The 24,188-nt window shown below is 38.0% G+C and overlaps 1 protein-coding gene and 1 long non-coding RNA gene across 2 annotated transcripts; one reads left to right on the plus strand and one right to left on the minus strand.

The window, feature by feature from the left end:
• Nucleotides 1-78: 78 nt before the first annotated feature.
• Nucleotides 79-10,245, minus strand: lrrc45 (leucine rich repeat containing 45). The gene is made up of 18 exons (XM_052611095.1): nucleotides 9,951-10,245; nucleotides 9,242-9,505; nucleotides 7,951-8,012; nucleotides 7,798-7,868; nucleotides 6,895-7,073; nucleotides 5,971-6,099; nucleotides 5,780-5,892; nucleotides 5,644-5,702; nucleotides 5,472-5,549; nucleotides 5,245-5,380; nucleotides 4,141-4,218; nucleotides 3,953-4,064; nucleotides 3,441-3,511; nucleotides 3,268-3,360; nucleotides 2,473-2,565; nucleotides 2,216-2,389; nucleotides 868-1,015; nucleotides 79-722 (listed from the first exon to the last, which is right to left on the minus strand). Exons 2-18 carry the CDS (start codon nucleotides 9,471-9,473, stop codon nucleotides 526-528), a joined length of 2,025 nt encoding a protein of 674 aa, XP_052467055.1. The 5' UTR covers nucleotides 9,474-9,505; nucleotides 9,951-10,245; the 3' UTR covers nucleotides 79-525.
• Nucleotides 10,246-18,446: 8,201 nt separating this feature from the next.
• On the plus strand, nucleotides 18,447-21,604 carry LOC128024879 (uncharacterized). The gene is made up of 3 exons (XR_008186044.1): nucleotides 18,447-18,689; nucleotides 19,272-19,348; nucleotides 20,991-21,604. It is a non-coding gene; the product is annotated as an uncharacterized LOC128024879 (long non-coding RNA).
• Nucleotides 21,605-24,188: the final 2,584 nt, after the last annotated feature.

The following is a 24,188-nucleotide window of genomic DNA, read 5'->3' on the forward strand; positions in this document are numbered from 1 at the left end:
AGCAAGTGATGTAATGCTAAATTTCTCCAAATCTGATGAAGAAAACCAAAAAGTCTATTACATACAAACAGCTCAGAGTTTTGTAACGAAAACAAAAAACTCATTTTATTTAATAGCACACATTACAAAAGTGGAAGAACTCCGACAGTAGAAATAATTTAAAAAATACACTTTGTAAGTGCCGTTATATAAGAGCGTTGATGGACAATATGGCACGCTGGGGATATTTAAAAGACACATTTTTGAAAGAGCTCCAACATCTTAAATAAAAGTGAATATTCATTAAAAAAAGTGAAATGTTAAAATTACCATGTAAAAAAAAAAAAACAAAAAAAAAACGCTTTCTGATTATTCACCAGGGCGAACTCTTTTTCCGAACCAAATGTATACATTTGAAAGTATTTTAGTTTGTGGAAACATGTCACTCAAATATGTAAAAGCATTGTAAAAACTTGCAATATGCAGTAAATGTATTATGCATAGTTGCAAAGCACCCTGATGGAAACTGTAAGAGAGCAAGAGAGTTCACTTTTTGGGGCTGAAGTGAGCGAGAGGAGAGCCCTGGACGTATGTGAGAATGGCGTTCTGGAGGAAGCTGGCTCTCTGGGCCTCGTCCTCACGTATGCGCTGGATCTCTCCTTCTCTAATGCGCAGCCGCTCAAGCAGAGACGAGATCTCACTCTCTTTGTCCAGAAGGGCCTCTCTGTGGGCGGAACCGAGAACTGCTCCAAAACACAAACACAATGAGCCATCAGCCTGCAACAGGCATCAGCTTACATAACAAACACACCAGGCACAACAACAACCTCGAGTTGCATGCAAAATTCCTGGCATTATTGTTTTATATTACCAAACTCAAATATGTACCCTTCATCTCTCTCTCCAGAGCAGAGATCTTCTCTTTAAGGCCGCTCTGTGCCGTTCTCTCGGCCTGCAGGTGGCCGATCTGTTCCTGTAGCTCCACTCGCACTCGTGTCACTTCTGCCACCTTCTCCTGCTCTTTCCCTGCAAGGTCCTGAGATTCAAAGATACAACAAGAGCTCATTTATATTGACTTATTTCAAATCAGGCTTATTTTTGTCAACTAAAACCATACAAACATTTTCCTTATATGAAATATTACTGAGAAAAAAAACCCAGCTGAGATGATAAATCGAGAAATAAAAATGATTGTAGTACTTCTTCAGCATGCAATATTTATGTTTAAGTCTATAATGGCTTGTGATTCCTCCAACATCATAACCAAACTCTGATTAAAAAAATATTTAATATATTGACACCATAATCAACAACAATATTTACTTGCATACATTTTTCCAATTTTTACTAAACATATTTTTTAAGGTGACGCTATCATAACATCTATGTTCATGGCGGTTGGACATTTAATGGTAAAACGAATCAAAATAAATCACAGTGCGGTGGTTCTCTACTAAGGGACTTCAGAAAACTTCTACATTTCTGCAAGATGACTTCAAATGTTTTCATCTTAGATCAAACATGCACTAAAATAAGTTAAAACAATTACTTATAATTATTTGAATACAATGAATAAATGGGCACAACTTTTGTAAATAAAACTAATAGCTGCGGACAGCAGGGGACCTTGGAGTCAAAAAGGTTTGGTTATTATAATGAACTAAAAAAAAAAAAACTAAAAAACCCCCACTTTTCACACATTTCCATTTAGTTTAACTTGATGAACTACAATAACTATAATAACTAAAACTGTAATTAATGAAAACTACAGACATACTAATATATTTTATATATATATATATATATATATATATATATATATATATATATATATATATATATATATATATATATATATATATAAACTAATAAAAATGACATAACCCTAAACGCACAATATGCAAACTGAAAATGAATGAAAACTATAGATATTTTAAAATATATATATACATATAAACTAATAAAAATGAAGAAAAAAAAAAAACAATAAAATGAATAAAACTGAAATGAATGAAAACTAGACAAAGACATACAAAAAAAGTATATATATATACATAAACTAATAAAATGAACAAAAACGCACAATAAAATTACCAAACTGAAATGAAAACTATAGACATAGACACAAAAATGCACAATAAAATGACAAAAGCTGAAAAAAACTAAAAGAAAAATGTAAAACTGCTCCTATACTAGCTTCTCCATGACTGACAGTGACTGTATTTGGATCCTGCACCTGCTGTAACTCGTCTATCCTGCGGCGGAGCGTGTCCATCTCGATGCTTTGCTGACCCACTTTAGCATGCAGCTCAGCGATGGTTTGTTTCTGATGGGTGCAGTGGTTCTGCGATTCATCCCGAGACTGACGAAGCGCTCGCAGTTTCTCCTCCAGGCTTGTCAGGTGCTGCTGCTGCAGAGGGAACACGCAGAGGATCTTGTGGATTTGAGGAACAATACTGCAGGTGTAGCAACAACTCACAAAGTGTGCAATACCTCCTCCAGTCGCACTTGTGCGCGCACTTTCCCCAGCTCCTCCTCAGCCTGAGCTCTCTCAGTCACCACAGACGCTCTCGCTCTGCTCAGCTCCTGCATGAAAGAGTGAAGACGTGATTCTTCATTCTGTCAATCTTCATTATGTGTCATTAACAACAATCACATTCCAAAACCAACAATCATTCTGAAGAAAACAAGGCTGAGGTTAGTTTTCAAATCACCCAAAAATGTTATTCCAAACCTCACTTTTCTTTTCTTTTATTTTTTTACACAAAAGTAGAATTTGACAAGTGACAAGGACCTAAAAACCATTAAATGAACCATGAAATGAATGAAAAATGTATATGTATATATTCCAAGTTTTTGAAAAATAAATAAATAAAATAAATAAATAATATATATTAACAATTTTTATGGTTATAAACTAAAACAATAAAAATAAAATCATTTAAAAAATATATAAAAAAACAAACTTTTGTTTATAAAAAACTTTAACTGAAATAAAATAATATCTAAAAATATAGAAGAGAAATATAAAAAAAATATATACTTAATTTCAGCTAATAGTAAAAATAAATAAATCTCATTTTCAGCTAGTAAGATGATATAAAAACTATTGGAAAAAATAAATAAATAATGACAAAAACATGCAACAAAATAACTAAAGCTTTAACTAAAATTTAAGTAAAAACATTCAAAATATGATATGATGAATAACGGCAATATGGGTTTGGAAGTGATCAAATGTAATATTTCTTGAATCTTCAGGTTAGTTTTGGGAATGATCTGGAGTACTTCTTCTAATTGGATGCGCTGTCCTTCAAGTTTGAGGATGCGTTCTTGAAGGGCTCTCTCGCTCTCCTCCTGGTGTCTCGTCAGATGATCCACCTGGAGCAGAAGCACGATGAACTTTCAGCAACAGCGACTAAGAATTACATCATAACTCTCTGTGAGTTTAACAGCTTCACCTCCTTCTGTCGTAAACTGTCCGTGTCTTCAAGTGCCTGCTTGGATCTCCTCTTCTCCATTTCCAGCCTTTCTAATGGAACCAAGAAAACATTTCAAACTTTAAAATACAACCTACCGTATTTTTCGGACTATAAGTCGCACCTGAGTATAAGTCGCATCAGTCCAAAAATACGTCATGATGAGGAAAAAAACATACATAAGTCGCATTTATTTAGAACCAATAGAAAACATTACCGTCTCCAGCCACGAGAGGGCGCTCTATGTCTTCAGTGTAGCCTACAGGAGCACTGAGCAGCATTAGAGCGCCCTCTGGCGGCTGGAGACGGTAATGTTTCCTATTGGTTCATGTCTCTTAGTTCATTTCTCTTGGTTCATGTCAAATTAATTTTGATGAATAAGTCACACCTGACTATAAGTCGCAGGACCAGCCAAAATATGAAAAAAAGTGCGACTTATAGTCCGGTAAAAGCAGAGGATTTTGCCATATAGCCGAGCTGGAAGTGATGAGCACCTTCAGTTTGTGCGAGACGCAGCTTTAGTTCAGCAGTGGTGTTTGTGAGATCCTGCTTCAGCTCAAAGATCTGATCCTGTTGTGTTTTACATCTGCGTTCGCTCTCCTCCAGCTGTGAGGGTTAAACGTCCTGTACTTAATCTCACACACTCAAGATGCTCAATATATGAAGTGCTTCGCCTCTGTACCTTGTTCCTAAGCTGGAGGTTCTTCTCTGACAAACTGTTCACCTCCTTCAAGAGCTTGGCTTCCTTCAGAGCACTTTCCTACAAAGCAGAAACACGACAAAACAGTTACTATGAAGTAACAGCTATGATCAAGTGTTACGTTGTTATCATATACACTACTATTCAAAAGACTGCATTGATTTGATCAGAAATACAGTAAAATCTGTAATATTGTGAAATATCATTAACTGTTTTCTATGTTTTTAAAGTGTAGTTTATTTCTGTGATGCACAGCTTCATTACTCCGGTCTTCAGTGTCACATGATCTTCAGAAATCATGAACATATGCTGATTTGCTGCTCAAGAAACATTTCTGATTATTACCAGTGTTGAAAACAGTGCCGCTTCATATTTTAGTGGAAACGGTGATGCATTTAATTTTTCAGGATTCTTTGATGAATAAAAAGTCCAGAGCAATAGCATTTACCGTATTTTCCGGACTATAAGTCGCACTTTTTTTCATAGTTTGGCTGGTCCTGCGACTTATATTCAGGTGTGACTTATCAAAATTAATTTGACATGAACCAAGAGAAATGAACCAAGAGACATGAACCAATAGAAAACATTACCATCTACACCCGCCAGAGGGCGCTCTATGCTGCTCAGTTCTCCTGTAGTCTACACTGAAGACACAGAGCGCCCTCTCGTGGCTGGAGACGGTAATGTTTTCTATTGGTTCTAAATAAATGCGACTTATAGTCCAGTGCGACTTATATATGTGTTTTTCCTCATCATGACTTATCTTTGAACTGATGCGACTTATACTCAGGTGCGACTTATAGTCCGAAAAATACGGAATTTGCAATAGAAATCTGTGTAACATTATAAAATATCTTCATACTGTGACTTTTAATCCATTTAATGCATCCTTGTAAATCATTTTGCAAAAAAAAAAAAAACACTGACTGACCCCATTTATTAATGGTGGTTCATATTTATAACAAAAATATGCAATAATCACTTCCATTAATAACCAATCATCTTATTAATTATATTTTAGTTGAATTAAAAGGCATTGGATCAGAGGATCACATGTCATGTTTAAAAGCTGAACACAGTGAACACCTCGTGCTCTCTCTTGATCTCTCTGGACTGTCGGTCTCGGAGCTCGGCCTTCTCCAGTTTAACTCGAGTCAGCAGCTCACCGAGGTCATGGGCCTTCTGCTCGGACAGAGCTAGAGCCGCCTCCGTCATCTGCAGTCTGAAGAGCACCACAAACACACTTGCCACTTCGCAAAATATCGTAACATGCTGCACCGATTTCAGACATGACGGTTTTAACGGCTGCTTACTTGGCTGTGAGCGAATTTACAGATGATTTCTGCTCGCTCAGCACTTCCTGTAACTGCCCCAGACGTATGGATGAATTCCTACAAGAAATACAAGACCTGTTATATATCCATAGTCTCTGTTTACTCATTAAGCACAAGGTGAATTCATTATTTTTGATAATGTGACTCTGACCTGCTGCTTCTTCCCATCTCGTCTTTCTGTCTATCAATGGTCTCCATCAGACTGAGAAACTTCAGGTCACATGTAGAGAAAGGAGGTTAGTTTCAATCCATCCACTGTTTAACCCAATAATCCCCGTCCTCCTCACCTGTCGGCTTTTCTCCTCCTTTAGGAGCTGGATCTCTTTGCTGAGCACTTGAGTCCTGCTCCGGCTCTCTCTCAGAGTCGACTGTCTGTCCGCATTGTGATTCATGGCCTGTTCTGGGAATATTTGAGTTTGCAGAATGAAGGAAAGGCTGTGTGTTTGACACGTGTCTGACAGCTGATGTCGAGCCTCACCGATGGCCCGGAGCGTGTCGCTGGGAATGTTGTTTCCAGCCATCTCTAGTTGGTTCAGTGTGTGGTTCTGCTGCATTGCCTCCAGTATAGATCGACCGCCCAGCAGCCCAATGTTGTTCCATCTGAGATCTGCACACACACACACTCAAAATTAAACATTTCTACACAATGATTATTATAGAGCTTCACTAGAAAAAAAATAATGCATGCACAAGACTTCTTAAAATGTAATCATTGTCCATAATCTTTTATTAGGATGCATTCAATTTATTTAAAGTGACAGTACACGCATTTACAATGTTACGAAAAGATTTCTCTAACAAATAAATGCTGTTTATTTTACTTTTATATTTAGCAAAAAAATCCAGAATTAAAATAATCAGAAATCTTTCAGCAAATCAGAAGATTTTGTGACGCTGAAGACTGGAGGAATGATGCTAAAAAAATGTGTGCATCACAGAAATAAATTACACTTAACAGATATTCACATAGAAAACAGTTGTAATAATTGTAATAATATTTCATAATTTGTACTGTATTTTTGATTAAATAAATGGAGCCTCAGTGCGCAGAAGAGACTAAAAATCTAACAGACCCAGCGGTAGTGTTCATATATATATATATATAGGCCATACATATGAGCCACCAACAGTGTCTTTCTCTATCAGTTATTGATATTTTTTTTAGGTTAGATAGATGTGCTAACAAACATAAGAAAGGTATTAAATATATTTAAATGATTGCACAGCTTAATTAATATTGATATACATAATTCAGAAATACTTTATAAATATTGCACACAACAGTCGCAATCGCACAGTGCAAGGAAAAAGCATCAAATATTGACCTCACACCAGCCTCAAATAACAGGGGCACCAGCACAGCACCACAGTGCTTGCTGACAGAATGTGTTTCTCTCCTCACCCAGCTCTTGTAGAGTGTTGTTCCTCTTCAGAGCGATGCACAGCTCCGCCGCTCCCTGGTGGTTGATTTGATTATTGCGCAGGTCAAGCTGAGCGAGAGAGGCGTTGGAGGCCAGACCTTCACAGAATACAGCAAATCCTTCCTCCCACATTCCCAGAGCATTCCACTCCAGCACAAGTCTCCGAGACAAACACAAACAAGAGTTTCACATGTACAGTATCTTCTTGATAGTTATACCTTTCAGATGGAACAGCATAGATTGTTTAATGCTGCTCAGAGGTGGCATGAATGCATTTACACTAATTTCTTCACTTTAATACCAGAGGTGGGTCAGAGCAGCATTTTGAGCAGACACAGAGCAGCCTTAACTCTATGCTGTGTAAAGAAATTGCAGAGTACTTTTGAATAATTTTAAAGCTATTTCCAATGAAACTTATGCTATGAAGTGGTTATTTTGGTTATTAACACTATTTGGTGTCCCCAAATAGTGTCATTCCAGGTCATAAATGATTGCACATATTATTATTATTATTATTATTATTATTATTATTATTATTATTATTATTATTATTGCCATTTCTTGGTATTCCAAATAAAAAATTGTCACTGTAATTTTTTATTAAACATGTACAAACTTCCTTTACATTTGATGTCACGAAAATCTAGTTTTCCACGTCACAGAGGTAAAATGTGTTGCAAAAGACACTTTATTATGATTTAAAAATGTTAAATACATACTATACATAACATAATATACAAACGGCAAAGAAACATTCTCATATTGTGATTAAATCATTGAGACACATCGTTTAGACATTTTCAGTCTCTTTTTTTTATGTGGAGGAAATAGGAATGATTGAACAGAACAATTATAGGCTAGAAACTAATCTTAAACTCATTCACCTGCGCAGCATCTTGTTCCTCACTAACAACTGTCCCAAAGCCTCAGCTCCTGTTCCTCTCATGTTGTTCCCCTGAAAAGAAATGAGATTTTTTTAGGAACGGTATTAAAGATTGAGTAAAAACAGAAGTAAAAAAAAAAAAATCTAAATTTACCTTCAGATCCAAAACTTTCACTGTGGTGTTGGAGCAAAGCCCATTTAGTAGCAGCTTGACACCTGTAGACGGCAGGAACAGTGTGAGGGATCAGCTACACACAAGTTCTTGTAGGAAAAATACAGTAATAAAATAGTAATAACTTAATTGGCTCAAGCAAACATCGATATGATAATTATGCCCTCATCTGAAAGATTCAATCTCTGAAAACTGGATGAGAAATTCCAGGACTTGTTTCACACGAAACAAAAGAAGTTAGATATTTCATTTTATATTATCTTTAATAAGTACATTTATAAATTTTATGTATTATTAAATTTCCAATTAAACACATTCATTTATTTTGCATTTCATTTTTATAATACATCAAATTCTTTCTTATGAAAATGTCATGATGCCAAAATGATCCTACAAACCAACTTTTTGTGTGTGCAGTATTAATGTTTATTTTGCTTTGTGATATTATTTTCATGTCAATTATGCACCATTAATTACCATTATATTCTAATTTCTTTAATGCATAAAAAACTAAAAGACTTATTTGATAATGTGAAAATATCAAACATAACAATCATTTTTTACAAATGCCATAATATTCTCTGTTAGGAAAATAATGTCACATTGCAGAAAATTGATCTACAAACTGTCTTTCTTGTTTTTTTCGATATCCAATTTCTTTGTGTTTCATTTTCATATTTAGTTTCTATTGTGACATTATGTTCATGTTAATTATGCATATTTTGCCCATCAGTACTCATGTGCATGGTGCAAAAATTGTAAAAGATTTCTTAACCGTGTTAATATTTGTTGCACTTCCTGAAATGTAGCAATTTCCGTAAAATTGTGTCTTATATAAATGATAACATCACAATGCAAAAATAGTACAAGAAACCCACTTTCTTGTATAATTAAATACATTGGCTTGTGAAGATTTTTCTGTGTGTTTCATGTTTTGCATTGTGACATTACGTTTATGACAATTAAGCATGTTTTACCCATAAATGTTCATTTCTGTAATGCAAAATGTTGTGATTGATTAATAGTGTTAATATTTGTTATATTGCCCTGGAATTTTATTTTTTATTTTTTTTTAACTCCCAAAAAATAAGCTACAATGCAAAAATGATCATACAAACTGACATTTTTGTTAATGCAATGCATTTTTGTTTTTGTTTTCTTTCTGTTTAATGAAATGCATTTTGGTTTTCTTCCTGTTTAATGCAATGCATTTTTTTGTTTTCTTTCTGTTTAATGCAATGCATTTTTGTTTTCTTTCTTGTTTCCTTCCCACCTTCCTCACTGAGCATGCAGTCGCTGAGGAGGATCTCTGTGAAGATGGTGTCATTCTGCAGGACTCGTCCCAGCACGCTGCAGGTGTCCACAGTGATGCTCTGTCCCCTCAGGTCCAGTCTACAGCTGCCTGTCACTGTTCTCGTGTCGTGCAGTTGAGCCAGCACTGATTCCTGTGTATCTATTCCTCCCTCCTTACACAGCCTCAGGTACGACCTCCTAAAGTCCTCCATGAACCCCTGTGGCTCCGTCGCCTTTCACTGGGCTGCACAGGAAAGAAAACATTCAACAGACAGGAAGACAATTGAAATGGCAAAGATACTGAAAGAATGAGTGGAATTACAACCTGCTTCCATTTGCTTTTAAAACGGGTTCTGCTTTGTTACGATTCATCAGAAATCCAAATTTTTGAATGTCTCTTTGACATTCAGTTCTTCAATTTTTACATTAATTCAATATGGCTAAACATAAATAATTAAATATATGTACTGCAATATTTACTATTACTCCCAAAATACAAAATAAATGGAAATCAATTTTAATAGTGCATTTCCTTTGAGTTCAGAAGTTAAAAAAATAAAATGTAAATCAGACATAACGTTACGCTGCTTGAGTCTAGAATAGCCGAAGCTCCGACTTGTAGCATATGTGATACTCTACGTGCAAAACTCGTTTATTATTAAACGCAGAGTGATAAAATGACAACTTACCTTTCTTTCTGCAGTTAAAACTCATGACTTTATCCACGGTTGTGACAGCAAATGTTGTTCAGCCTTTTATCTTCACTATTGTTTTGCTTGACAGTTTAAAGTATCCAGGAAGTGAAACGACTTCCGGTTTTACGACAGCGGAATTATGGGATATGTAGTTTCAGATGAGTCAGCGTACTAAATACATTTCTTTGACAAGAGACAAAGCAACTTAGCCAAATGTCCGTGTATTACAACGTGAGAAAATATAAGCTATATTACATATTACAAGTGTCTACATTTAACTTTGACAAAGTAAACGTTTGTTTGTTTTTCAGATGTAGGTGTAGTTGTAGATCCTGGTTGATAAGCTGGAATGTTTCTCAATAGGTACTTAAAGCAAACATTAGCAAGTATGGCACATGAGAAAATTATTACTAACCTAGCTGACCAAAAAGAGTAGCTTAAACAAAAGTAAACAATGTATTGTATCTACAGTACAATACAGAATAAACTGTATTGTAATGAAAAAGTGATACATTATTTTAATATTCTTCTTATATTTTGATATCCCATGAGGTTAATTACTTAAGGCAACTAATAAACACGTGATGTGTCTCAAATGACCCCCATTTTATAGAATATATAGTCTATAGTAGATAGAGAGTATAGTCAATGGTGGGAAAGGAGGAAGAATGAAGGAGAAATGTAAAAAGGAAAAATCATTTTGGAAGGTAATATTTGTTTGTTTAAGACCTAGTAAAAACTCCAGCATGCACTGTGGCCCACCAGAAAGCTCCCCAAGCTCCAGTCCATGCAAAGGCCAGACTGGAATATACTTTATATTAAGTAAAATAAATATATAATAGGATATCATGTATATCATGCCCTCCAAGCTCCGGTCCACGCGGAGTCCGAATGGAGTGTGGACGTTCTACAAACTTCTGGCCACACCAAGCCCTTGTTTGATCCTTGCTCAGGTATGAAGCAGTCATTAATTTGCACTTTGAAGGTTAACATTTAATATTGATTATTATGTTAGTATTAAATTTTGTATGCACTTAATGGGGAGTTGATGAATATGAAGTTTTATCCAAAAAATAAGTTCCTAAAACTGCATGTGTAAATTATATAAGATGTGAGAAAATTTAGAAAACATGTTTAATATAGTTTTATGTTAAATAAATATAAACTCTGTAATTATGTCAATTACTCTTATTTATCTTTTATAGATATCTTTTTCTACTATGAAGTCAGCGATATGCTGGGTCGAGGAGGATTTGGAGCCGTCTACGAAAGGAGGCATGTGAAGGATGGCCTTCATATATCATTACAAGTTTATTTAGCTAGTCATTTATCTTCATCCCTTTGCATTTATTGCAGGTACTTCTATGTGTATGTTATATACAGTGTTTAGAACAATTCACCCTTTTAAATATACTCTACAGTTTTTCAATTAATGCCTGGAAATTATATTTACAAATGTTCCATGTCTGTATTAATGATTGCAATGCTATGACCTCTACACATGTTAATTAAAAATATTTCTCACACAAATTCTTCTTTCTTTTGTTGATCAGATGGCAGTGAAGTTTGTCAAGAAAACAGAGTATACGAAATATATCAGCTTTGTAAGTAGACCATGCTTTCTGTGTTTTTCTCGAATCACTGTACTGAGTATTTGGGAATCCAACACCGTCTGACAATCATAAAACTGTTCTTCCTTTAGTCTGAACATCTTCCATTGGAGGTCGCTCTTTTAATCCTCATGAATGAAGGCCCCAGAGTTCCCCAGATAATCCAGCTGCTGGACTGGAAGGATCTTGGTAAATACTACAACATGGTTCTGGAGCGGCCAATTCCCTGCAAGGACTTGTTTGATTTTGTGCAAATCGACGAAGAGTTGGCTCGAGTTATCATGCAGCAGGCAACTCAATCCACTTATATGAGCTGCCAACGTGGAGTGCTGCACCAGGACATCAAACAGGAAAACCCCAGAAGTCAAACCAATTGGGTGCGGCAACCTTCTTCAAAGCGTAGCCTACACTACATTCATCTTTTAAGATATAGATAGGAAAATACATTTAGGTAGTTGACAAATAAAAATATGGATATGGTGTCACACCAGAGGACAAAGATTTTAGTGTCACAATGTATCAATTTAATATGCTTTTAGAAATATATGTATAAAAAATAAATCTCGTAAAATTATGCCTGAGGTATTTTTATTAACAGTTGTATGCTTTTCTTTTAAATTTATAAAAGTTGTAATTTATTGAACATCCTTGAGACACAACATATGACAATTTTGAGATTTAGCTAAAAAATAATAATAATAATAAATCTAATAACAAAAACGTTTTTATGTCAATGCTGATTCCATGTAAGACAAAAACATCTTAAATGATGACAATATTATTTAACTTTTTTTATCTTGTGACAGTGAAAAAAAGTCATGTCATGCAACAACCCATTTAATCAAATTTTTGAAACTTTTTTAAATGTAAATGTCATATAAATGCCATATCTGCTTTCTGAGAATGAATTATTATATGCAATAACAGACAATGCTCAAGCACTGTGAAATATTTTGCCACAAAATCAATACAGCCGTTTATATTGATTATTAGGTAGGGCCGGCACTGACTACATTCATGGGTAAGTATTGAAGCCATAAACAGGAATCACTAAAGTACCATGCTAACGGACACCTAGACAAAATGCAGTGGTGATGCACATAACAAAATCTCTTTCTTACAGGCACACGAATGTACTGTCCTCCCGAATCTCGATCACAGGGCAAGTACCATGGGGAGTCAGCGTCAGTATATTCATTGGGAGTGCTCTTGTTCTCACTAGTATGTGGGACATTTCCAGACAGAAACGACAAGATTATGATCGATCGAGTCCGACTGGAGTGTTGATGCCCTCCAAGCTCCAGCCCATGCAAAGTCCGACTGGAGTCCGACTGGAGTGTTGATGCCTTCCCAGCTCCAGCCCATGCAGAGTCTGACTGGAGTGTTGATGCCCTCCAAGCTCCAGTCTATGCAGAGTCCGACTGGAGTCCGACTGGAGTGTTGATGCCTTCCCAGCTCCAGTCCATGCAGAGTCTGACTGGAGTGTTGATGCCCTCCAAGCTCCAGTCCATGCAGAGTCCGACTGGAGTGTTGATGCCCTCCAAGCTCCAGCCCATGCAGAGTCTGACTGGAGTGTTGATGCCCTCCAAGCTCCAGTCCATGCAGAGTCCGAATGGAGTGTTGATGCCCTCCAAGCTCCAGTCTATGCAGAGTCCGACTGGAGTCCGACTGGAGTGTTGATGCCCTTCAAGCTCCAGTCCATGCAGAGTCCGACTGGAGTGTTGATGCCCTTCAAGCTCCAGTCCATGCAGAGTCCGACAGAGTCCGACTGGAGTGTTGATGCCCTCCAAGCTCCAGTCCATGCAGAGTCCGACAGAGTCCGACTGGAGTGTTGATGCCCTTCAAGCTCCAGTCCATGCAGAGTCCGACTGGAGTGTTGATGCCCTACAAGCTCCAGTCCATGCAGAGTCCGACTGGAGTGTTTATGCCCTCCAAGCTCCAGTCCATGCAGAGTCCGACTGGAGTGTTGATGCCCTCCAAGCTCCAGTCCATGCAGAGTCCGACTGGAGTGTTGATGCCCTTCAAGCTCCAGCCCATGCAGAGTCTGACTGGAGTGTTGATGCCCTCCAAGCTCCAGTCCATGCAGAGTCCGACTGGAGTGTTGATGCCCTCCAAGCTCCAGCCCATGCAGAGTCTGACTGGAGTGTTGATGCCCTCCAAGCTCCAGTCCATGCAGAGTCCGACTGGAGTGTTGATGCCCTCCAAGCTCCAGTCCATGCAGAATCCGACTGGAGTGTTGATGCCCTTCAAGCTCCAGCCCATGCAGAGTCTGACTGGAGTGTTGATGCCCTACAAGCTCCAGTCCATGCAGAGTCCGACTGGAGTGTTGATGCCCTTCAAGCTCCAGCCCATGCAGAGTCTGACTGGAGTGTTGATGCCCTCCAAGCTCCAGCCCATGCAGAGTCTGACTGGAGTGTTTATGCCCTCCAAGCTCCAGCCCATGCAGAGTCTGACTGGAGTGTTGATGCCCTCCAAGCTCCAGTCCATGAAGAGTCCGACTGGAGTGTTGATGCCCTACAAGCTCCAGTCCATGAAGAGTCCGACTGGAGTGTTGATGCCCTACAAGCTCCAGTCCATGCAGAGTCCGACTGGAGTGTTGATGCCCTCCAAGCTCCAGCCAATGCAGAGTCCGACTGGAGTGTTGATGCCCTCCAAGCTCCAGCCCATGCAGAGTCCGACTGGAGTGTTGATGCCCTCCAAGCTCCAGTCCATGAAGAGTCCGACTGGAGTGTTGATGCCCTCCAAGCTCCAGTCCATGCAGAGTCCGACTGGAGTGTTGATGCCCTCCAAGCTCCAGTCCATGCAGAGTCCGACTGGAGTGTTGATGCCCTCCAAGCTCCAGCCCATGCAGAGTCCGACTGGAGTGTTAATGCCCTCCAAGCTCCAGTCCATGCAGAGTCCGACTGGAGTGTTGATGCCCTCCAAGCTCCAGCCCACGCAGAGTCCGACTGGAGTGTTGATGCCCTCCAAGCTCCAGCCCATGCAGAGTCCGACTGGAGGGTTGATTCCTTCCAAGCTCCAGCCCATGCAGAGTCCGACTGGAGTGTTGATTCCTTTCAAGCACCAGCCCATGCAGAGTCCGACTGGAGTGTTGATTCCCTTCAAGCACCAGTCCATGAAGAGTCCGACTGGAGTGTTGATGCCCTCCAAGCTCCAGCCCATGCAGAGTCTGACTGGAGTGTTTATGCCCTCCAAGCTCCAGCCCATGCAGAGTCCGACTGGAGTGTTTATGCCCTCCAAGCTCCAGCCCATGCAGAGTCCGACTGGAGTGTTGATCCCCTCCAAGCTCCAGTCCATGCAGAGTCCGACTGGAGTGTTGATGCCCTTCAAGCTCCAGTCCATGCAGAGTCCGACAGAGTCCGACTGGAGTGTTGATGCCCTCCAAGCTCCAGTCCATGCAGAGTCCGACTGGAGTGTTGATGCCCTCCAAGCTCCAGCCCATGCAGAGTCTGACTGGAGTGTTTATGCCCTCCAAGCTCCAGCCCATGCAGAGTCCGACTGGAGTGTTTATGCCCTCCAAGCTCCAGCCCATGCAGAGTCCGACTGGAGTGTTGATCCCCTCCAAGCTCCAGTCCATGCAGAGTCCGACTGGAGTGTTGATGCCCTTCAAGCTCCAGTCCATGCAGAGTCCGACAGAGTCCGACTGGAGTGTTGATGCCCTCCAAGCTCCAGTCCATGCAGAGTCCGACTGGAGTGTTGATGCCCTCCAAGCTCCAGCCCATGCAGAGTCCGACTGGAGTGTTGATGCCCTCCATCCTCCAGTCCATGCAGAGTCCGACAGGAGTGTTGATCCCCTTCAAGCTCCAGTCCATGCAGAGTCCGACAGAGTCCGACTGGAGTGTTGATGCCCTCCAAGCTCCAGTCCATGTAGAGTCCGACTGGAGTGTTAATGCCCTCCAAGCTCCAGTCCATGCAGAGTCCAACTGGATTGTTGATGCCCTCCAAGCTCCAGTCCATGCAGAGTCCGACTGGAGTGTTGATGCCCTCCAAGCTCCAGCCCATGCAGAGTCCGACTGGAGTGTTGATGCCCTTCAAGCTCCAGTCCATGCAGAGTCCAACTGGATTGTTGATGCCCTCCAAGCTCCAGTCCATGCAGAGTCCGACTGGAGTGTTGATGCCTTCCAAGCTCCAGCCCATGCAGAGTCCGACAGGAGCCTTGATGACCTTCAAGCACCAGCCCATGCAGAGTCCGACTGGAGTGTTGATGCCTTCCAAGCTCCAGCCCATGCAGAGTCCGACAGGAGCCTTGATGACCTTCAAGCACCAGCCCATGCAGAGTCCGACTGGAGTGTTGATGCCTTCCAAGCTCCAGCCCATGCAGAGTCCGACAGGAGCCTTGATGCCCTTCAAGCTCCAGCCCATGCAGAGTCCGACTGGAGTGTTGATGCCCTTCAAGCTCCAGCCCATGCAGAGTCCGACAGGAGCCTTGATGACCTCCAAGCTCCAGTCCATCCAGAGTCCGACTAAGGGTAAAACAGAGGAAACAAAATATATCAACTTTGTAAGTAGACTGTGCTTTCTGTATTTTTCTTTAATCACTGTATTCATTATTTGGGAAACCAACGCTGTCTAACAATCATTCAACTGTTCTTTCTTTAGCCCGAACATCTTTCATTGGAGGTCGCTCTTTTAATCCTCATGAATGAAGGCCCCAGAGCTCCCCAGATAATCCAGCTGCTGGACTGTTAGGATCTGGGTGAATACTACATCATGGTTATGGAGCGGCCCATTCCCTGTGAAGACTTGTTTGATTTTGTGCAGCACTGCGGTGGCAGAATCGACGAAGAGTTGGCTTGAGGTATCATGCGGCAGGCAACTCAAGGCGCTTATATGAGCTGCCAACGTGGAGTGCTGCACCGGACATCATTAAGGAAAACCTGTTGATCAACAAGGACACCCTAGAAGTCAAACCAATTGACTTTGGGTGCAGCGACTTCCTTCAATGTGCAGCCTACACTACATTCATGGGTAAGTATTGAAGCCATAGAACAAGAATCACTAAAGTACCACACTAATAGACACTTAGACAAAATGCAGTGGTGATGCAATGCAAATAACAAAATCTGTTTCTAGGCACACAAATGTTCTGTCCACCCAAATTTCTATCACAGGGCAAGTACCACGAGGAGGCAGGCAACTCAATCCGCTTATATGAGCTGCCAACGTGGAGTGCTGCACCGGGACATCAAACAGGAAGCCAGGTTGATCAACAAGGACACCCTAGAAGTCAAACTAATTGAGCTATTGACAGTATATTCATTGGGAGTGCTCTAGTTCTCACTAGTACATGGGACATTTCCAGACAAACATGACAAGATTATGATCGATCTGAACCATTGGTTCATAACTGGCTTGTCACAAGGTGAGATTTTCATGACAACAAAGGAAGCAGATTGTAGCTCTAAATCATACAAAAGAGAATGAAAAAGCAAGACGGGCAACAGAAAAAGTTGAAAATTATGCAGGATTGTTTGTCAGATTTCTTAACATCCGGTCATGTTGTAAAGTTTATTGAAGAATAAAAGTAAATGGTATGAAGAAGGTATGAAGTTACAGGTAATAATCAGTTGTCTCTTTTTCATTCTGCGCAGACTGCTGCCAACTGATCTGCTTTTGCCTGCAGCGAGATCCAAAAAAAGAGACTCGATTTGGACAAGATCCTGCACCATGAATGGTTTAAGGTACTGAAGTCAAAATATTTTAAGAGATTAATATAAATTCTGAAAGCCTTTTGTTAATCATATACTCAATCCTCATACATATTAATGATTAGTTGTAACAGTAGGAAGACCCTCCAAGTCAAAATCTGTTTCCAAGTCAAAATATGGATAAATAATAAACCTGATTTTTGCTTTGGGTTTCAGGGCACAAATATGAAGACAACTGGCATATAGTGGCCATGTTCTCTGTCACAGCCAGCCCAGGTCTTGTCATGTACAGTTGGCTCATCATTTTATGGGCTTAATGCATTTTCATCCTTGCAAGCCCCCCACCCAAACAAGAAAAAATTAACAGTTATGTTCTTATACTCAGTTTTTTAGGTTATAGAAAATGTGACAGCATCTGAAATACAATTGAGTTATACAGACTTTGCCAATACAATATCGCCTTTTCTTTCTTCTTTCTCTCTCTTCTAAAATGTAATGTTTTGTGAATGTATAATGTATTTTCAAGATTAATTAAGAATGATATGAATAGACAGAGGAAATATAATATATTGAATATTAGTTAATAATAATCCACTTTATGTTAAATGTCATATGAAATTAATGGAAATATTTTTTTAGAAAAATACATTTTGCAATAAACATTTGCTAAACAACAGTCAGTTCTTAAATGCTGTATGACAAACAATTACCTGCACACAGAGAAGAGGAAAGGAGAGAATAGTTTGTCATGTTATGATATAATACACCTCCATCTGTTCGAAAAAGATTTCAATTTGTTAGGAAGCAAAGCACATGGGGGAAAATGGCACACATGGAAAGATAATCAAGTTCATGTAAACTTAAATAAAACTATAAAAATATGCATAAATATGAACAGAAAACACACTCTTAAAATCGATTAGTGTTCACTGTGTTAAATCCCCTTCTAACATTCGATATGAAACTCATATTTTTAACTTTTAATAATGTGGAGCTGCAACAAACGCATCTCACCCAAATTAGTTCTCTCTAGCTCTGCTGCAGAATAAATAGATCGTTCAGACGCCATCACTAATTTTAGCGCGTCCTTAATAAGCGCCGTTTTTGCACATGTGCGCAAACAGGTAGTGAAAATAATCACTACATGAAATGCACCTTGATGTAATAGTGGCGTGTGCATTTATAACTTCCGGTCGGTGTCAATCGCTTCCGATTATTTTACCTGTACAAAGGGTCCGTTATGCTGCTTGATATCGCATAACGCCATCTGCAAAACATACATTTAAATTTAATATCAAAATCATTTGAATGTGACTCTATCGCCCTCTTGAGGACTGGAGTTTGTGACTTTATTGAAACTGCGCTCCATAAATTCAAAAACTAACCGTTGCGTCGTTTAACGTTAAGTTCGTTTTAAACAATTTCAAATAATGACTGAGATTCATAGGCTGAGATTTCACTGAGAAGAAATAAAGGTAACTGAGCACTTCTTCTTAATTATTGTGTATTTATCAAACATGAAAGAGCATTTCTTGGTTGTATAACAAATGTATAAATTTTAACTTAAACAAGCGTTTGTTTTTTAAATGTAATATCCTCGATGACGGTTAAGTTAACTTACACAGGCATTTGTGCTAACGTTATCTTATATACTTTACATAAAATCTGCTATATTTAAACAAATATAGGTCATTTCATAATCTTATTTAATCGTTTATGTTTTATGACATTTTCCCTTTATTTATTATTTTCTGTATTTTATTTGTAATTTTTTTTTTATTATTTTTAACTTTTTTTTTTACTTATTTTTGTATTTATTTTATTTATTTTTAATGCATTTATTCATGTGTTTATTTATTTCCAGATTTATTTATTAATGTATTTTTATTTTTCCATGTGCCACAGAAAAGTAAGGAAAGAATTCCAGCAACAAATAGAAAAACCATCAGCACATGATAAAAATAAATGGTGTCTGTTTAATGCCCGTGTTCAGAAAATGTGCCTTAATTCTGTTGTTGTAGGACACTGTTTTAGTAACTAATGGATAATTAATCTAGAAACCTGCGTGTTGAAGCTCTGAGAGGCTGGACCAGAAAAACAAAGATAAACACACTGATCACAAAGAGGAAAAGAAGTAAGTGCTGTCTGATTTCTCACATGGTTATCATCTTCCACAGCATTTCTGCTCATACAGACATTTATGCATGCCATAACATTCACTCTTTTAGTTTGCATACTTGTAGAAAACATATAAATAATATGTCAGCAACCATATGATTTAAGGGTAACTGAGAAATTTTCACTTTTAATCTTATTAATATTGTGAATCAAATAAGAACATGAGGCTGTTTAAAGATAATTAATTCTGGATTATCAAATAGGCTATATTTGATAAACGATTTTTAAAAAGATATCCTATTTTAGGTTAAGTTTTAAAATAAATGTAGTTGTCCAAAGCGAGAAAAGAGCAGAGGATTGGTTTAAAAATCATATGTTGATTTTGTATGATGCAGGGAATCAAAGCTAGTGCATAATTGTGTTTTTTATTTTAATCTTTTGACCTGAGCCAAGCTTGTGACCATTTACGTTACATGGGTTGAACTTTCTCTGTCCATAATGCGCTTTCCCTATAGTGAAAAATAATTGTATTAAAATGTATTCGTATAGGAACAGATGCAAACACACATTTGAATATTTGAATGTATATTGAATATAGAACAAATTACATTAATTTCAATTATAAAAATGAAAACCAGATTAATAATTTAATTTCATTTTAGGAAACTGTACACAAAATATGTGCCAAACTGAAAATTAAATAAATTATTTAATTTTAATTTTCACTGTGACAATGAAATTTTAATGCCTGAAGCTTTGAAATTATTTATTTCAGTTATTTATTTTTTACCTATATATATATATATATATATATATATATATATATACACACACACACACACACACACATAACTTTTCTAATATATTTATAAATATATACATATATTTTTTATTTTAATCTTTTATATTCTTTTTTAATTTATTTTTTTCAGTTTTATTTAAATTTTGTATTAATGTATGAGCAATTTGGGCATAGCTTTGTATATCTATTCGTTAGTCTCTAATGTATCATTATTTATATATATATACATATATATATATATATATATATATATATATATATATATATATATATATACATATATATATATATATATATGTGTGTGTATATATATATAAAATATATATAAATGTGTATATATATTATATATATTTACATTTTCATGACATAGAATCTGAAAATATAAAATTTTGTTAATGCAAAAGTATAATTTCCCATTCTAAGTACTGGGTTAAATATTGTAATTAAAATAAAACTAGAAATTGCTGTTGCATGGCTTTTGACATCAAGCATGAAAACAACTAGGAAGCTTCAAACCATGAAAGGTTATGAGCCATCTTTTTTTTTTTTTTTTTTTTCAATAGCTCATTGTTAAGGCAGATATGATACCTTTTTTTTGTCCGTGATACACAATAGACACAATGAGAAAGTAACTGCACTTGCTGTTCGCTCCACAGTGGGTCTCTGTCTCTCTCTCACACAGACAAGCACAACACTTCTTGTCTCTCTCTACCAAACCTCTGCTCTGCTGTACTTTCTCTGTCTTTTCTTCATGCATTTCACGATAACATGTTGAATCACAGTTGCTGTATAACTAATACAGTACATGCGTGTGTTTATTTTCACACCATGTTTTCTCTCTCCATTAAATCTCCAGTTTGGCTTGCCGGAGTTTCCATCTGTTGGAGTCACTGAAGTCGAGTCATCTGAGGTCACTGATGGAGTCGTTCTTCACGCAAGAGTCCGAGCACGTGACAGAGTCTCGGCTAGCTCCATGAGTTTTGATGGTTTTTTTTCCTCCTCTCTGAAAGAAGTGACAGGCAATAAAGGAGAAGTGACGTGGAGGAGTTATTCACTGAGGCCTTTGGTATTCCATGTGTGTTTATCTACATCTTAAACTTGTCACAAACTGCTGAAAAGACAAACTTAAAAAAAAATTACAATACACCACTATAGCTATAACAAGGTGACAGCTGAAAAACTTTCTGCACAGTCAAAGAGCATTTAAATCTAAACACACACTCGTGATTCAGAGAGGTTGTTGTTGTGGTTTTCAGGGTGTTCACACTAAATAAAAAGTCATCTTTTAGTTGTTTTGAAGGATTTATTAAAACGGACTATTCCCCAGTATTTTCCATGCTGTAATATTCTGAGAAGTCATAAGCCGCCCCCACAGTAGTAACAAATTTAATTGCTAGAGAAGAAAACCAGAGCCTACGACTCGCTGATCATCTCAATAAAAAGCAGCTCAAAGGCTGTGTTCTTGGACTGCCTGCATTATCAGGATAATCAAGATATGCATCCACAGAATTTTTTGTGAATGCATCCTCTTCTGTGTTAAAAAATAAAAAAATTAAAATAAAAAACAAGGTCACTTTTTGAATTGTTTCTGTAAAATTGTTTCTGAGTTTCAAATTCAGTGAAAAGTCATTTCAAGCATAATCATCATGAATGATCCATTGCTTGCGTTATCAATTGTTGGTGTCACTTCAGAGAACTTGTGCAGATATTATAAACAGTTATTGTTATGTTTTAATTCTTAATTACAATATTTGAAACAACCTAAAAAGTTCTGAAAATAACTTAATTTGGTGGAGTTATGACAGGTTGGAGGTAATCCTAACTTTAAGAAGTTATTTAAGGAGAGTTTCAAGAATTTGAATACTTAAGTTTTTTTTTTAAGCAATTGTTCACCCTAAAGTGAAGGTTTGCAGAACATGTACTCATCCTCAGGCCCTCTGAGATGTTGATCTGTTTGTTTCATCATCAGAACAAATTTTGTATAAAGTTAGCATTAGAAACACAGCTTTTGTCTTCTCCAGTTAATTGTTGGACTGGTGTGCTGTGGATTATTGTGATGTTTTTATCAGCTGTTTGGACTCTTTCTGACGGCACCCATTCACTGCAGAGTAATGGAATGCTACATTTCTCCAAAACTGATGAAGAAACAAACTTATCTACATACTGGATGGCCTAAGGATAAATAGATTTTAAGCAGGCCTGTTTTGCATCTAAAGTTTCATGCCAGTTTGATGACTGTTGGCATGAGGCAAGAAAGTCATGGAAATGCCTCTTCCATGCAAGAAAAGTCAAAGATAAATAGTTTAAATGCAAGTCAAAAGCACCGGTCTGGGACATTCCTTCTCAACATTGCATAAAGACAATTCCCTAATATCCAACTAGGCTTTATTCCAGAGCAGGGCAGCTTTCCTCTGCTCCTCATCCTGACGGCAGATCCTGTGCTTCTGGTGACCTGCAGGGAATATCTGGCCGTGCTGCATCTGGACAAGAACGAATCCAACAGCAGGTCTGGGATTTACACCAGTGCCTTCTCTAATCCACATCTTCAACAGGTCGGTGTTTGGGTTTGTTTGATTGGTGGTTTGTGGACGGAACATTATAGGTTCTTATTTGAATGTGCATGGTCTAGGTAATCACAGCCTGCGCTGACTCCACATTGACTGTGCGGGATGTGAAAACAGGCATTAAGAAGATAAGTAAGGTTTCCTGTATGGCACTGGACGTACATCAGCACAGACTGATCTCCACAGCCACCAATGACAGTATTAAAGCAAGTGTGAGAGTTACTCTTAAGATTAATTAATAATAGCAAAGTACTGGGGACAATGTGGCTGGCTCATTATTTAAAAGCCAGCACTATTCAGTCACACTGTGCATTGCACTTTCTCCTATTCATAAGTAAAATGAGTGCACAATCTCTTTTATGTTTAAAGTCTTTAGTAGTAGTCAGCATGCAAAGGTTACCAGTCCAACAAGAAAATAAAATGTGTGTATTTGTTCACACATCCTTGACAGACTATCAGGAATTTAGTTTGAATGTACACTTATTAGTAAGTAACAGTGTATTGCATATTGTACTGTATAGGGCAATTCACACCGCACTAACAGATGCAGACCAATGGCAGCATGCACCATATGTTTTTCTCAAAATTATTGTGTTAACCATCAGTATCTGTTGATGTTGTTAAGTCCTTATTTCAGTGATTGAACGTGTTGAATAGCCAGTTTGGGTGTTGGTTTGTCTGAAATGTTACATACTGTAATCTGGTGACCATCTGTGTCTGATGGTGCAGTGTGAATTGGCCTTACATAGACTGCAATGCAAACATTTCCTGTAAAGGCTGGAAAACACATGTGATCTTTAAAATATTAACATTAGGATCATAAGATTAAGTTATATGCTGAGGAAATCACGTCTCAAATGCATTAAGCAGCACACTCATCTGACCGGAGGGAAAGCTGCTTTAAACTGTATGCTGAGTAAGTTTGAAGCGATTTATGTAAAGCACGTCTCCAGTTCAGAACATGTTTTCCACAGCAGCTCAGTCTGGAGAACTGGAGATCTCAAAGACATTTACTGAAGTGTATCTATGAGAACAGGAGATCTATGTAAAAGCAGACCTGTCCTGGACGTCTGGTCATCAGCGCAGCGAGGATATCCTGGCCATGGATCACTGTCCAGGTCTGGGACTTCTGGCTACTGGGAGCTAGAGATCATTATATGGAGCCTGGCTCTTCAGAAGCCCATCACACAACTGCAGACGATGCACCAAGGGAAGTTAGTACGAAATGAGCCTGCCAAAAATAGCATTTTCCTTACTTATCTTAAACGTTGTGAATGGTTTAATGTACTAAGTACACACACAGTACTAAACACGGACAATTCTCTATGCATTTAACTATTTTTGGAAAATAAGTATTCAGTGGCTTGTGAGCCAATCATAACACAGGTAATTTACAAGTACAAAAACAGCCTGTTTTGCTGTAAGGGTCAGAGAGAGGGTGGAAACTATTGTTTCTGGATAGTAAACCATGACTAACAATATAAGTGGAT

Source organism: Carassius gibelio, chromosome A12, assembly GCF_023724105.1.
Source record: "Carassius gibelio isolate Cgi1373 ecotype wild population from Czech Republic chromosome A12, carGib1.2-hapl.c, whole genome shotgun sequence".
In the NCBI taxonomy this organism is placed as follows: Eukaryota; Metazoa; Chordata; class Actinopteri; order Cypriniformes; family Cyprinidae; genus Carassius; species Carassius gibelio.

What these genes read in the sequence shown, in the direction of transcription:
- lrrc45 (XM_052611095.1), bottom strand. Translation starts at nt 9,473, where the DNA reads ATGGAGGACTTTAGGAGGTCGTACCTGAGGCTGTGTAAGGAGGGAGGA. An exon ending in CTGCATGCTCAGTGAGGAAG is followed by an intron (nt 8,013 to 9,241) that starts GTGGGAAGGAAA and finishes TGCCGTCTACAG; the next exon opens with GTGTCAAGCTGCTACTAAAT. An exon ending in CACAAGTGCGACTGGAGGAG is followed by an intron (nt 2,390 to 2,472) that starts GTATTGCACACT and finishes TTCCCTCTGCAG; the next exon opens with CAGCAGCACCTGACAAGCCT.